This window comes from Azolla caroliniana, unplaced genomic scaffold (genome assembly GCF_043228905.1).
Source record: "Azolla caroliniana isolate FFs.n. ecotype wild unplaced genomic scaffold, voAzoCaro1.0.p SCAF_11, whole genome shotgun sequence".
In the NCBI taxonomy this organism is placed as follows: domain Eukaryota; kingdom Viridiplantae; phylum Streptophyta; class Polypodiopsida; order Salviniales; family Salviniaceae; genus Azolla; species Azolla caroliniana.
Window position 1 is genome coordinate 20,678,538 of NW_028230446.1, and position 16,947 is coordinate 20,695,484.

Genomic DNA, 16,947 nt, shown 5'->3' on the forward strand with positions numbered 1-16,947 from the left:
AATTCTCAATGAACATAAATTTAGGCATTCAATGTCAAACTCATATTGGATATTTATGTTTTCCCTCATGCAATCCCTTTATGTTTGTTATGCCTTCAAGGATATGTTATAAACATAGAACATAGCGTAATCGAATGCATTTGCAAACATTCTTTTTCATACGTTTGCAAGCAAATGCGTATGTTATGAAACATCCTCATGTTTCTTTTTACGTTTTTTACCTTAAAGAAAAGTTTTACCTTACAATAAATAATGAATGCAAAAGTATGGTATTTACCATACTTCGAGGGTGTTTACCATAATCGAATGTCGAGTATGGTTCAATCATTCGCGTAAGAAAAACACCCTCAAAGAATGATAAATACCATACTTTTGGATTAACTATTTTTTATGAGGTAAATAAGCCTAAAAAATGGAAAAAAAACATTAAAAAAATGGGAAAAAAACAAAAAAAAAAAACCAGAATGTTTGAATAACATTTGCATTCGTTTTCCAAAGTAGGAAAACAAATGTTATGCTAGATGAACACGAATTTTACGTACTATGGTTCATACTATGGTTGTAAATATGTTTTGTTGGATTTCAAGTCACTTTGAGATTTCTCACCAAAAATATAATGGACTCTTAAGAACAAGAGTGTGTGCATATGTGTGTGGCAGTGGTAGTAGTAGTAAATAGAATGTCCGTACTACTATAAATCTATATTATACATAATGCATATAGTTTTGTTTCATACTACTTGGAAGGGGAGAAAATCTTGAGTATAGTCTCTATTTATGGAGATTAGACTTGTGCAAATAAACAACTTCCACATTCAAACAATACGTAAACAATTGTACATAAATAAGAGGACAAAGAATTGTACAAAGAATTAATGTATGAGTAAGAGGTTACCTTGACCTATTGCAAGTTAGGTAACACAAGAGCAATCCCTTGGTACTAGCCACTACCATCTCCCAAAAAGTTCTATCAAGAGGCAGGTGAATTCTTATTAAGTTTAGTGACTAAATCTTCCCCACCTAGCTACCTAGATACATCCTATACCCACATCAAAATACAAAACCAATACTACACTACATATGTTAGTAGAGGGTTACATGAAATACCATCAGTTTCTCATTGATGCTATGCATTTTTACATCATTTACACTCACTTTCAAGAAAAGTTTCATATTGTGAATTTTTGTATATTAAAACACATTACATAAGTCCACGCTAACATCTTAACTTATGTATAGTCACAAAGAATATACTTAAGTTGTTGTATGGCCTTTATAAGGAAGTAAATTATAACAAAGATTTGCATTACCCTTTTCTCTAGAAAACCACCTCTTAATGTCACAATGTTCAAAACTAATCTATGTTAATAAAAAAATTTGGAAAAGAAATGTTATGGAGGCATGTAGAATTTTTTTTATTTTTTATTTTTTTTTTCAAAGTAAAGCTACTTTCCCATTAGTTAGGAAGGATTATTACATAGAGTCTATAAGGAGATTTATACACACATCGGGGAGACTTCCTCCGATCAAGCCAAAGAAGATGAGCCACTTACATTGCCTTGCGGCCTAACTTAATGTAAGAAGCTACCTATATCCAAGGCAAGGGTTTAGAGGCATGTAGAATTGAATCAAGTGCTCTTTCTATACCTAGGAAAAAGCAATGTCTCACAACATCTAAAGTTTGTGTCTAGTTTGTTTTTGCATTTGGGTATATGTACATCTATCCTTTCTATACACAGGAAAACGCAATGTCTCACAACATCTAAAGTTTGTGTCTAGTTTGTTTTTGCATTTGGGTATATGTACATCTATCCTTTCTATACACAGGAAAACGCAATGTCTCACAACATCTAAAGTTTGTTTCTAGTTTGGTTTTGCATTTGGCTATATGTACATCTATTCACATGTACCATGTGCATTGTGTGGTTGAAGTGGTTCTATTCAACCGAAGTTTATTTATGATGATATTGACAGGACTTCTACTCACCCTTATAATTTAAAATATATAACACAATGTATATGAGGCTCTTCGTTTTCCCAAGAACTTTTCGGAACAGAGGTACAAGAGAGAAGAGAAGTACTTGTAAAAATTCAATGCATGTTCATGGGGCATTTGATTTGATTTCTCAAATATAGCGGCCAACCCAATTCTTTATAGTTAGATTGTACATGGGTTCCCTCCCTTTGATGAAAACACTTCGAAACCAAGCTTGCTTAGAAGCACCATGGGAGAACAAGACGATTAATGAGCACATCTCACCCATGCCAGGACCATTGTCGACAAGCAATGTGCAACGATAAAAGAAATCTAAATCAAAAGTGGAAATATACATTGAAAAATGGTATCGTTTAAAGGTTATATAGTTGTTACTTTTAATAATAAAAATCCATCTAGCAAGGCTGCTTCGATAGTCAAATTGGTTGTTGTATAAGATATTGAATTACGAGAATCGTGATTTGACGCATGCTCTAAAAATTCATGCACCTCAATATTTGTTTGGATCGGTCTATTCTTGCATTAGGGTCATTTTGAACGTACACATCATTAAAGTTTTCATCTAGATTGTCATTCCTTGAGCAAAGTGCAAAACTTAATAACATGGCATATCATTACATATTGTTGATGACTATAGTTTGCATTATTTCCCATAGTGCTCGGGTACTTGCTTGTAAAACTGGAAAAGGTTGCACAAAAGATAAGTTTTTTTGGAGAGCATCATAACAAGTTACCAGAAAGTAATATGGCAAGGGCAAACTGTGGTACATGGCAATCGTACATAGTGGTAGACAAAAAATATTAAAATGATGAAACGACAAATAATGGCATATGCGACATAAGAATACATTGAGGAACATTATATTTTATAAAAGTTTAAGTAAGGGTATCATGGTTACAAAATAAATGTTTACACGTTGGGACTTGAAAGACAAAAAAGGGAGGGGTCTAGGGTTCAAATACCAATGGCTCACTTGGGGGTTATTTGTCTTTTAAAGGACCTTAATACATTGTCTTCTTTTTCTTCTTATTTTTGTTTGTCAAATGTTAAGTAGGGTCTATAATCTTCATTTCTTTCTTCAACTCCACATTCTCTACAATGTATGAAGCACCATATAAGCATGAATTGCATTATTACTGATAAAACTACATAATTTGAATCCTTCACTACTTGAGTGTGATGTTTCAAATCACGTGTGGCTCTTTACAATTATTATGGGTCTATGTGGACTTAGAATGATCTACACTTATGAATACTAGTAGCACTTAAAGGTGTAATAAAATCATAAGAAGGATCATGGGGATGTGCATGTCCATTGATGAGGAGACATTGGAGATGGAGTTTGGGTGTAAGGTGATGGAGAAGAGGAGGGAGAGGGAGAGGAGGGCCATGGAGGTACTTTCTAAGGAGGCCGAACATGTGGATCTCCTATCTCGAATACCTTCACGACTTGTCTCGGATGGTTCAACCAATTCGTGTTGCCTCTACACCAAACATGGTACCAAGGGTGTCAACCAAGATTCCATGGTGGTATGGGAGGTAAAAAATTGGTGACATTCGATTAGTGATTTTGTTATCATGTATGTTAATATACATGGGATGTATGTACTTGTAGGGTTTTAATGGTAATGACAATGATAGAAGAAGAGATATGGAGGAGGACAAGAGTGGTGTATTATTGTGTGGGGTGTTTGATGGGCATGGCCCAGATGGGCACCATGTGGCAAGAAGGGTGAGAGATGCTCTACCCTCCCTTCTCCTCAACACCATTAATAGCAACCTTGTTAACGAACCCAACAATCCTACTAGTGCTACAACTAATCATGATCCTCCTCCTCCTCCTCCTAATATTGAAGAAGCTTTCATCCAAGCATACACCCAAATGGATGATACACTTAAATCCCATCCCAAGATCAAATCCATGTATAGTGGCACCACTGCTTTGATCATGATGATTGTCAAGGTACTTACTTTTTTCCACCACTAGCAGAAATAACAAGTAACAAAAACATTCATGAAATCCATTTTGATTCATTAATGTGTATCTTGGAATTCATTTCAATGTTTGAAATATTCTTGGCTATGCTTTTCTTTGTCTTTTGGGGGGGAGGGTCAAGGTATTATTTGAACTTGTTTTTCTTGGAAAGATTTCCGACATGGCAAGTGAGAAGTGGTATTGTCACCCAACTCGAAAATCTGGACACTACCAACATTTTGTCGATTCATTCCGCCTTCCTTTTTTTGGATGGATAAGTCTTATGGGTGCTCATTGCGTGATTCCTATATGGCATGATGTACATTAACCAAATATGACACTGTTAGAGGACCGGACTATCAACAACTACAAGCTTTATCTTTGCCCAAGATAAAAAAAGAAATGGAGTAGTTCTTATGTCCCCTTCAAGTAGTAATCAAAACTTGTCCAATATTTTTAAATTAAGTGTTTCACAAGTGACCCAACCTTTTGCATACCTTTGTTCCATATCATATTGCATTGAGAGATTCTTGGCAATAATATCCCACTTCACGAGGTGATGCGATGGGGATGCACTTTGGGGGGGATAGTCGGATGCATACATTGATTCGAAATCAAAAAGCAAAAAGAAAGATAGTGGGAAATGCCCAACTTTCTTTGTGAAAATCTATCTTACACAACAAGTGGCCTTTCATACGTTGGGAGAAGAGTCCAAATTTTCTTGGAGTGATCATCTACATTTCGTAGTGATCAATTTTACTTTCATAGTCCCTCATGACCTGAAAAAATAGTCTAATGCAATTAAAACAATTAAAATATGTGTGTTAGTACATATATGGATATCACTAATGTAGGATTAAGAACTCAAATGATGTTATGTGTGGATTTAACAACTATTTCATGTAGGGTAAAGAGATGGTGGTGGGGAACGTGGGTGACTCTAGAGCCATTCTAGCAAAAAGACATGAAGATGGCACTACTTTGGTTGTTGAGCAACTAACAGTTGACCTTAAACCCGATGTTCCAGGTACTCCCTTCATTTGTCTTATATTAGATATGTATCTCGATCGTATCTAGTACTAGTAGGCCTTAGATGTCTAAGATTCTAGAAATTTATAATCAAAGGTAATCTTTTTTCAATATCTTATCCTTAACCCTAATTTCCATGAATAAGACAAATGTTAGAGAGTTAAATATCCCTACATCTGAATAAGACAAATGTTAGAGAGTTAAATATCCTTTTGATACCTAGACCTTAATGCCCATAACAAGTATAAAAATACAAATGGTGGGAGCTTAACAACCACGTATATTTGACCAAACTTGAAAGGCCTCGATGTCTTAGATTTAACACACATATATATGACAAGAATTCACATGCATGCCCAATAAAAAACAATTACTCCTAGTAGCACTTATGTGATAACACTTGTAAATTAAGGCATAATTTTGGGATATGAATCATAGAACGACCATTCCAAGTAGCACTTCGGTGATTGACTTCAAAACATATGTTGAGATCCTAAGAGTAGCTTTATGACCTCTATATGTAAATCAATAAAATGAAATACTTCTCTTTTTATAACTTAACCATACACCGCATGCTCCACTAATGTGTAAGGTAGCATATTGTTAGAGTTCAATTACTGGCTCGACTTGTGGCAAGAGTTATATGTAAACCACATTTTTAGGAACATTTATCGCTAAAGTCATGTGCCAATTATTTCAATTTTAGGTTGACTCCATGCCGGTGAGTATGACACCCAATGAAGCCAATATGTCAAATATGTAGCATAAGGGGCCATGAAGCTCTTCCTCTTTAGAGTTGTCAGGGCTACTTGTATAAGGAAACATAATGACTTAGTCTACTAAAAATATATGTCATTATTCAAGGAATGCCAATTAAGTATTGCATTCTTTATAAAATAAATAAAATAGTATGTGACCAATTGCCAATTCCATTGAAATAAGCATTTTATTAGTCACATTTATACAAAGGAGCATGAAGCTCATGATCTCTATTTTATCATTACAATTTAATTACGATAGCAATGACAATGTCGTTATGACTTTTAGGCACCTTTCATATACTCACGATATGAACTAAATTCAATGTCAATGGTTTCTTTGACTTTCTTATTATTATATTGGTATTTCATTGTCTTTTTGTGTGTGTAGGGGAATTTGAGAGGATAGTGGCATGTGAAGGGCGCGTGTTTGCATTAGGTGATGAACCAAGTGTGGCGCGTATCTGGATGCCACATTCAAGCTCACCAGGCCTAGCCATGTCTCGTGCACTTGGTGACTTTTGTATCAAGAACCATGGACTTATCTCGACGCCGATTGTCTCCCATTATCACCTCACTCCACAACATGAGTTCATTGTCCTCGCCACTGATGGGGTACATCCTATATTCTTTCCAACTATTCATTGTGAGCTTGTGTATGTGATTTGGAAAACGAGCATGTATGATGTGGGAGAAAAGTTTGTCTATTTGTGTGTGTGTGTGCGCGCGCGTGCGCACACATTTATTTGAAATCTAATGACTAACCCCTCTAGCTTGAATGAAATAACAACATTTCAGTCTTGCAATAAAATGCAATATTTGATATGTAAATCATTAATAGTGATTAGAGATATAGGTCCTATACCACTATTTAGTAAATATTTGTTGAGAATAAACAACATAGTTCCTACATAGACACACAATATTGATGTTTGTTAAACACAATTTTAGACATTATATTCTAGAGGCTTGAGACACTACAAATCTAGACAATGTGCATTGTGGATAATACCAACTCTTGGATAGTAAACATTAGAAATTTTGATGGTCATGAACTGCTTTGAATTAGGTTGACTAGATTTTTAACCGAATAAATATTCACGACAATACAAAAAGTTTAGAGAGGGATGCCAATTAGATTCATGATTGATGAAGTATTAGTAAGAGGGAATTGAAACAAGGATTGGCTACTAAATAATACATTGTGATTAATTGTATGCTTCATGTAAGATTATTAGCTCATCTTCATTCTTCACTACTAAGATGATTTGCTCATCCTCATTCCTCACTAATGATTGCTTAAAGATTTGAGAGGCCGCCTTATTGAAATTCTAGCATTCAAATAAATAAGCCATTCAAAACGAATGCTAACAAATTGCCCAAGTCATTACATTGAAGAGGTGGAGAACGAATGGACAAAAAAACAATAAATGATCGAATGTAGATATATTTTTCGTTGGAAGGTTCGAAAGTTTGACAGACCATCAAAATTTTGAGAACCCACGTCATATCACCTAACAAGCCTAGGTAGGTTTAAATCAAACTTAAAAATTAAGGCGTGTATTTATTATACCTTGACTTATTCAATAAGATGATTTTCTTTATCCAAAAGGATTTCATATTTACCCAAATTGAAACAAAATATTGGCCCTTTCAGTTAGTTGGAATACTCCTACATGATTCTCTTGCAAGATAGTGGCTACCATCCTTGAACTTTTCAAAGAAAATGTAGTATAACTTTCACACACCTCCAACTTGAGTGATCCTTGGTATTTTGAAATCTTCGTCATCTACATAGACCTTTCACCATCCTAGAAGCATAACTATGCCTATGACATGGTATCTCTAACAATCTACCATATTCAGTCCAAAATCTTCTTGATGTAGAGGTCATCTAATATGAAATAGGTGCATGGATATGCTAACACACACAATAGAAGAATATTTTGAGATCATTGGGTAGAAATATGTTTTGAATGGGAAGTCTCAGGAGGAAATATATTTTGTAGGGCAATTCTCCAAATGAAATTTGTCTTCGATACATGCATTCACACACAGTTATGCACAATGCTCTTACATGATTGAAGTATTTTCATGTATCGCAAATAGACACGTCATTCTTAGCTACATATGAAATTGAAAGCTTCATGAATGTATAAAGTTCCATCCTGTTGTGAATTTATGTATATATGATGTGTATGGGAAACATATCGTTTTATATTAAACATTTGCATTGCAATTTGCCACTCTATACTACATTTCATGTGCATGCTTTAGAGAGTTAGTTTCATAAATGCTTCAATGCTTCGGGCTCATTCGTATAATCTCTAAGTCTAACCTCAAAATCTAGTGAGAAACTCAATGACAATGGGCTCACCTCCTTCAAGTGTCTTTATATACAACTTTTGTAATGTTTTCCACTATTTGAACTCATTTAGAGAAACATGTGGCGGTGAAGTCGGTGGATCGTGACATTGTCATAATATTGGATCTAAGACATACACACTAAGGCTTTGAGTTATCTCACACATTTTTAAATGAATTGTGGAAACATTTTGGCAATTACCAATCCCTAAACTAACATATGACTACCATGTGTAGGTATGGGATGTTCTTAGCAATGAAGAAGTGTTGGAAATTGTGTCAAATTGCTCCTTAAAAGAGGCAGCTGCGAAGAGTATTGTAGATACTGCTAGGAAAAGATGGAAGAGAAAAGAGTATGCAATGGAGGCCAAAACGGATGATTGTGCCGTTATATGTCATTTCCTTCATGAAACTCTGGATCCGTCTCTCAATATAGCTAACATGAAGACTCCGAAGAAGGGTAAAAGAAAATCTGCAATTCTCGACTTTCGAAATGTTAACAAAAAGAAAAATGTGGTTCTACAAAGAGGCGATACCAATCGGGATTTGAGCTCTTTGGACCATTCTATCATGACCATAGAAGAGACACCCAACCCAACATTACTAGAAAACGTACATCTTGAGAGGGGTGTGTAGATTAGTAATTCCAAAGGAAGAAGAAATATACTAGATTATCATTCACACATCAAAATTGTAATACTCTAGATTATTATTCACACATCCAAATTGTATTATAAGATGAAACTGAAAATAAGTGGGCCAATTTTTTTTCAAGGGCATTGTGTGGTCCAAATAATTGTATTGTTGGATCCTACAAGCTATGCTCTAATGGTCGTGTTGACCCAATTCATGTGGCCATTAAGAAATGAGGACACAATTTTTGCTTTTTCGCAAAATGCCATGTCATATATTTTTGCATTGGGGAGTTGGTTAAACATGGATGGCAAATGCTACCAAAATTGACACAACAAAATCTTCGAGAAGAACAAGCATTGCCTTTCAATGCATCTTTCAAAGTCATGCACCTTGATGCATGGCGAAACATTAGTTTTATGACCTCTAGTTTTATAAACTCCAATATTGTCCTCCCCCATCAGTGGGACCACCAACCTCATTTTTCATCTTTTGCACATAATTTGATCTCACCGAAGGAATTATCTTGTTGTGATTTGTAAACTAGTTTAACTCAAGGAATAATCTTACTTGTGATTCGAAACACAAGCTAACTAATTTCAAGTCAATTTGAGCTTCCAAAGTCTCCGCCAAAAACAATTGAGAGTTTGTTATAACTTCAATCAAGAGTGCTCTTTCTAATGGCACACACATGCCTGCTAACTTTTAAAAAAAAACGCTAGATGAGATGATTCTCTCATTTATGAAGAATGGGATGAGGACATATTAAGAATTTACATATGGAAGACATCATGACATGTGATTACATATGGAAGACAATTGTAAAGTTAAATCCTATGGAATCCTTGAAAATAATGGCACCCCATTCCAAGAAGGCAATAGGTCAAATGTATTTGCATTAGGTGATTGTTTCACAACATTACTTAACAAAAGACACATCTCATCCTATGGCAATTTGACAAATCCCATAAATATCAACACATGATAAAGAAGCTTTGCCATGAGAGAGCATAAATCTTGGTTTCATCGGTGAACCTAAGTCAAAGCCAAGAGACCGGCTCACCAAGCTTAAAACCTTGGATTTGGTATTACCAAACTCTTTTAAGGTGTTGAATAAATATGAATCCAACCTTCATTATACCAAACTCTTAAGGTTTTGGAGACAAATATAAACGCATCTCATCCTATGGCAATTTGACAAATCCCATAAATATCCAACACATGATAAAGAAGCTTTGCTATGAGAGAGCATAAATCTTGGTTTCATCGATGAACCTAAGTCAAAGCCAAGAGACCGGCTCACCAAGCTTAAAACCTTGGATTTGGTATTACCAAACTCTTTTAAGGTGTTAAATAAATATAAATCCAACCTTCATTATACCAAACTCTTAAGGTTTTGGAGACGAATATAAACCTTCATTAGGCAAATCTATAAGAGCCTCCTCCAAGCCTCAACCATGGGGGCATTATAAACACACATTTTACTCAAAAACAACCAACGGAAGGATGGGGTCATCAAAAGCTTTACAAAAACTCAAAACAATAAATTACCCAAGAGTTTTGTGCCTCAAAATTGTTGGTTCTCAAATCTCATTTACAAGAAAAAACTTTGGACAATTACTAGATAGATATGTATGTATGTATGTATGTATATACAACTTTTATTCATATGTACCTTCCTCCTTTTCTTCTTCTTCTTCTTCTTCTTCACAAGAAGAACAACATGTATAGAATAGTCTAGTATAGTATAGTGTAGTATATACTACTACATGTGTATAAACATACATATAGTATATGTATTATGAATTTATTGTTGTGAATCATATTATTGTGTTTTAACAAGCAATTCTCAATTTTCAGGAAGATGCAGCAGACCTTGGTGAGGTAGGTTGGGCGGGCGCCTTGCCCTTGGCGGCATCGGGCAAGGAGGAGGCGGCCGATGTGGCCACGCCCGTGACACGATCTGTGATACCGTGGGCCGTGTCCTTGACCGCCCCGACCGTCTCGGCCAGATACCTCTGCAACGACTCCGCCTGCTCCCCGCCCACGGGGCGCCTCCCCTTGCGGTAGCTCTGCAGCCACGTCACGCCCATTACCACGGCCACTAGGCCCGTACCCCCTGCCATGAGGCCAGAGGTCGCCACTGTCATGGCGATGGCCATGGGCACCAGGATGGGACTCAAGAACAGCACGATGGGCGTTGCCAGGGCTGCGATCAACGCTACTGTGGCCACGGCTAGGCCCCCACCTGCTGCCATGCTCCCGCCCATGGCCGCCATCACCACCAGACCCATGAGCCTGCGCATCACAGATGTCCCCGTCTTCGTGTTCGATCCGCCTTTGCTGCTGCTGCTGCTCATCACTAGTTGCTTGGATTGTGGGGCGTTTGCCGCAGCCCCAGCTGCTCCTGCTCCTGCTCCTGCTCCTGACTGTTGTTGCTGCTGCTGAGCTTCAGCCATGGCTCAAAATCTTCCTACTTTTTCTGAATCGATTGTAATGTTCAATGATTTTGATGGAAGGAAAACTTTAGAGGGGGTTTTAGAGAACAAAAAACAAAAACTTTATATAGGGGGGGTTTTAGAGAACAAAAAAATAAATAAATTATGGAACTTTATATTGATTATTATATTTTTCAAAGTAACAGAGAAGGAAAGGAGGTGTGATTAGTAGTATTCTTAATTATTATGGTTTAAGGAAGATGATGCTGATGATGAGGATGGAGGAGACATTAAGCCCCCCAAGTATTTATATATTAACATGATTATTCAATTATATTATTATATCATTTGCATGCTCCTTTCATTGGCCTTGCAAGGTGGCAACATCATGCACACAACACTACAGTTACTCTACTCCATTCATCCCTCTCTCTCTCTCTCTCTCTTTTACTTTTCTCTTCTAGAATGGCTTGCCCTTGCTGTCCATTAAACCCTTACACAATTAATTATATTGAGTCTCCCCATTATCAAGAGGCTATGGGTGGTGACACATACATACTTCATACATAACTACACCTTCTCCTGCCTATGCGTGTTGGAGCATAAACAAAGCTTGGTCCCTTGGACATTAGATCCCTACCAGTTATACACGATTTAATTAAAACCAGTAGGATGCTTTGTCCTAAGTTCAATGTCACTCTTGAATCGAAAAGCAGTATTATATGGAACATTGCATTGATTTGGTCATTGATAATGAGTTAAGACAATAAGGATTTGTGAAGTCCTTATACGTGGCTTGAGCATAATGTAAATGGCAAGAAAGAGATGTGTGAGTCTCTTGAAGTCAAAATAAACAATTCTCAACATCAAGATTTCTAGAATCTGTTCAAGCATAATTGTTCATTAATAGGGATGGCATCCATGTTGGCAAAGAAGTATGTCTATTAGTTCATTGATAGGGATGACATCCATGTTGGCAAAGGTAAGGTGTTGTGGTGTGGTGTGATACTTGCTTGTTTGTGCAATCATTATCTAACTACGAGTAGAGTGTGCATTCTAGAATTTAGATCAAAGTAGATGTATGCTTCATGGTTACAACATCACCACCTTCAAGGCATGTGCAAGCACCATCAATAGCTAGTTCTCTCTTCAACCACCAATGGATACATAGTTGCATAATTGTAGATAACTTATACTAGATCATTTCTAGAATTACAATTACTATAGACAAGTTATGCTTATATATGTTGCAAAGGTTGACATCATATGGAATATGTACCTTAAGATGCAACCGTTGTCATGAAGTTATGCGAGTGCGTGAGAAAGCTGAGGGAGGTTTTCCAAATGCAATGTTCAAGGATGTCGATGTCCTGATTAGTTTAAGGTAAGTGAGTGTTTTATATTGTAGGTCGATTGTGCAGAGGTATTTGACGACGGACAGGAGAGGTAGGTCTCTAACTTTTAATCTTAATATTTAATTTTATTTATTTATTGGTATTGTTGTTGTAGTTATTATTATTACTACTACTAATATTTTCATAATAATAACAATAATAATTAAATAGTATTATTTATCATAAATATTATTGTTACTAGCTAATATTATTTATATTAATAATTTAATAATATTAAAAATGAATCAATGTTACTACTCTTATTACTTGCTATTATTATTTATCATTAATATTATTGTTATTAGCTAATGATATTGTAGTGGAGCAAGAATAGGAATAGTTAGTTAGTTAGTTAGGAGAAGCAACAAGAATACAATGTTTGTAACTAAAACTATTATAAATAGAAACCAGGAAATGACCAAGGGATCATACTTCGAGTTATCTAGTGTATATTACAATATTAATATTTTTATATTTAAAAAATAATAATAATAAATTGATATTATTATTAATCTACTTATTTATTTATAATCTTGTTTGACCAAGTTTCTCACGCCAATTGGAGGATAGATTCAGTGCATCCATATGGAAAGCGTGGTGTGACATAAGACGAGGGCTCAAGTGCGATCAGCCTAATTCTGAACCTACATGGCTTAGTCAATGCATCCTGTGGAATCCATGTATCATAGATGAATCTGGTCAGCTAATTGGATCAAGTAAGGGGTTGTAATGGGGATGCATTGCAAAAGGCCCAAGAAAGAGTATAGAATGTTAGAGACGGTTTATGTCATTGCCAATACAAGATCAAGCCAACATACTCCATGGAATTAGAGGCGGATGGACTATAAGATCTTAAATTATTAACGCTCTATTGCCTCCACTACCAAGTTCATTGAATATAGGCCTTACATCCTTGTACCTATATTCTCCTCACACATGTGCACCCTTGCACATGAGATGTATATATACCTCATTGTGGGTATCTTTATTCTTTGATGCTTATTAATATAGAGAAAGGTCTTTAGCTACACTCTTGTTAATCATCCCCCATTTATCTTATTGTTCATAAGTGTAACCTCCTCTCTCTCTTTCCCTCTCACATACTCACACCCACATCACATAATCTTCCATTGCTTAATCACATACGTGGTCAACTACTTACATAATTAGACACTAATTAACCATTAGTTCATTACCTAATTATTAACAATTGCTTAGGGAAGCTGCTAATCAAAGGACGACAATGGAGAAGTGGATATGCTATGAGGAGGAGGGCTCTTTGATCTCAAGAGGTAGGAAACATCGGATAGGATCGAAGGGCATGGATTGGGAGACAATGAGACACCAACATTGAGTATGGCAATTCAAGTACTGACATATACTTGGTCATAAATGGATTGTAGATCCCGATCTGCTCAAAGTACAACCAGAATGACACATATGTACTCATGAAAACACATGGCTATGTAAGGTCAGTCGGGACCCTTTCGTAATGGACATGGCGCGATCCTTATGCGGTTCAAGGAAGCGAAGCCGTCCCATTCATGACTAGATTGGGTCACCACATTCTAGCCACTCAAACCGTCTGAGAGTCGGCTGCTGCAAAGCTATGACATACATGTCCTGTTCCTCATACAATTATCACTAACTAAGTTTTGGTAGAAAATCATGAAACAAGAACACGTTAGGCGAATTACCACGTCCAATGGCTATTAATACATAGGTCACTACCTGTTGGAGCGTGGCAACATGAGAACCTTAGCTCTCCTAAAATGTGTAGCGTGCCCAAATGTAACAGAATCAATCCTACACGCTCTGTGAGACTACCTAGAGACCCATCGAATATGGTAATGGGTTTGCCGCCTATTGCAATTATGCCAAGTGCAAGGCACAATCAAGTGGGGAAATGTATGTTGGCTATCATGGCCAACCTGAGTTGACATGTACGAACATCAGGAGGAAAGGATGACTTTGGTGATAAAAGCACACAGGATTTTTTTTTCCACCATCGACAATATCCACTCTGAACTCATATTAATGCCAAAGCTCAAGCTATGTTGGAATTGTTTAGCCCAATAACTCTTTGGATTCTACGGAAACAACTAACAATTGGCAATGGTTTGGTTTGAACCGAATTGAACACGAAACCGCAACTCAACGACTTAAACGATTCGGTTCAGTTTGAAAGCGTGGTTTTAACGGTTTAACAATTTGATGGTTTTTTAATATTTTTAAGAAAAAAATTAAACAACCTTTTAGTTTTTAAGCCTAATTCTCATATTTTAGAAAGAATCTTTAAAATTTTGAATAATTAAATTTTCAAATAATGAAAATTTTTAAATTTTGACCTAAGTTGAAAACCAAAATCGTGGTTTTAGCAATTTAATGGTTTAATTCTTTGGATTTTTACCTAACGGTTTGGTTTGGTTCAGGTTTCAAAAAAATTTAAAAGTTCGGTTGGATACTCTCAAACCGAACCAAACCGTTGCCGATTGTTAGAAACAACAATGTAAACATGTCTTCTCCAACCAAACCATGCATCAAGTAATGTTAATGCAAGAGATGTGGAGTGAAGTTGTAGCCACTCTAAAGAGCCAATACGATGGTCTCACGAGTAGATCCGATGGAGTTGAAGGTAACGACTAGTCTTCATCCAACAATGGTTGTCATCTCCCTCTCTTGAGTCAGTGGGCATCCACATAAGATGAAACTATCGCGTCCTTATAGGGATTTGTATATAACACTCTCATTTGTAAAATTTTATAACTAATGGAAGGAATTATTTTTTGGAAAAAAAATGTGCATATTGTCATAATATGGCAAGATTCAAACCCATGACCTTATGTTACATGGGTCAAGCCCTTGCCATTAGACTATACATTGTAATACGAGGGATATTATTTTCATTTATTATTTCACTATAGAAAATTGATGTATATTCTAGATTTCGCTAGAACATTCTAGAAACTTCAGGAGTTCTCCTGAAAACACTATATAAGGAGGCACAAGGCATTATTTCGAACCAAATCGGTTCAACGTCAGTCTTAAGCCTCTTAACTATCATTGTATATTCATTCCACATAATATATCTTTTGTCATCATCATTCTCTCTCTCTCTCTCTCTCTCTCTCTCTCTTTGATATGGGAGAAAATCCAAGACAAAGAATAGGACAAGGAGGGGTGGCATGTTTGATTAAGAAGGAAATAGAGAAATATGTGTCAATCGTAAAAAATGATGAACATAAAATGCTACATATGGCTCAAAATAGAAACACCTAATGATTTGCCCACTTTTGTCGTTGGATGTTACTGTCAGGAATAATACTAAAACAGAAACAGAATTAGTACTAGAGAAGGGAAATACTATTAGTACTAAGAGGAACGGGACTGTGTAAGACTTCCGAGAGGGAGGAAAGAGAAGAGAAGAGAGAGAGAGAGAGAGAGAGAGAGAGAGAGAGAGAGAGAGAGAGAGAGAGAGAGAGAGAGAGAGATAGTGAGGACGAGAGAGAGAGAGAGATGATGATGATAACAAATGATATATTATAGAAAGAGTAAGTACAAGATGGCTATGAGGCTTAAGACTGGCGTTGAACCAATTTGGTTCAACATAATGCCTAGTGCCTTCTTTATAGTGTTCTCAGGAGTAATCCTGAAGCTTCTAGAATGTTCCAGAGAAATCTGGAATATACATTAATTTCCTATAATAAAATTTAAATGAAAATAATATCCTACATATTACAATAAATGGTATAATGGTCAAGAGCTCGATCCATATAACAGTAAGGTCATGGGTTCGAGTCTTGCCATATCATGACACTATCTCCCCCCTTAAGACAACGAGTGAAACGAGTCGGCGTTGATTGCGGATCGAGTTTGTCCGTATACTTTCGGTGGAACTCAACAAGAAGATCTTGAGCATTGGTGACATGCTCGACGGGTTCCCAAGTACGTTCGCTTGGACTATAGCCGAGCTAATCAACCAAATAATAAAGTTGATTGCGCACGAACAAGTTTGGAATCGAGGACGTCAGCAACTTCATACCCCGGACCGGCTTCTAACTCAAGCGGGGGCGGCGGTGGTGTAACACGATCGCGAATAGTGTTTGCTTTATAAGGTTCAAGAAGAGAGCTATGGAAAACCGGATGTATCTGAAGATGCGGAGGGAGATCAAGGTGGAACGTGACATCATTAACCTTACTAGTAATACGGAAAGGACCGAGTCGTCGATAATCCAACTTGTTGCACGGTCGAGTAGTATTGATGTGACGATGTAAGAGTCATACTCGACCTCCGATGGCAAAAGAGGAGGGAAGTTGATGACGATCCGCATAAGTCTTCTGTGTGTGTTGAGCATGACGA

The 16,947-nt window shown here is 36.5% G+C and overlaps 2 protein-coding genes across 2 annotated transcripts; one reads left to right on the top strand and one right to left on the bottom strand.

Moving 5' to 3' along the window:
• The first annotated feature begins 2,930 nt into the window (after nucleotides 1-2,930).
• LOC147858450 (putative protein phosphatase 2C 34) lies at nucleotides 2,931-8,896 on the top strand. Its single transcript, XM_087327486.1, has 5 exons — nucleotides 2,931-3,535; nucleotides 3,612-3,959; nucleotides 4,878-4,998; nucleotides 6,150-6,373; nucleotides 8,360-8,896. The coding sequence occupies exons 1-5, from the start codon at nucleotides 3,293-3,295 to the stop codon at nucleotides 8,756-8,758; spliced, it is 1,335 nt and encodes a 444-aa protein (XP_087183612.1). The 5' UTR covers nucleotides 2,931-3,292; the 3' UTR covers nucleotides 8,759-8,896.
• Nucleotides 8,897-10,588: 1,692 nt separating this feature from the next.
• On the bottom strand, nucleotides 10,589-11,214 carry LOC147858451 (oleosin 16 kDa-like). Its single transcript, XM_087327598.1, has one exon. It carries the CDS (start codon nucleotides 11,212-11,214, stop codon nucleotides 10,612-10,614), a length of 603 nt encoding a protein of 200 aa, XP_087183724.1. The 3' UTR covers nucleotides 10,589-10,611.
• Between the last annotated feature and the right edge of the window lie 5,733 nt (nucleotides 11,215-16,947).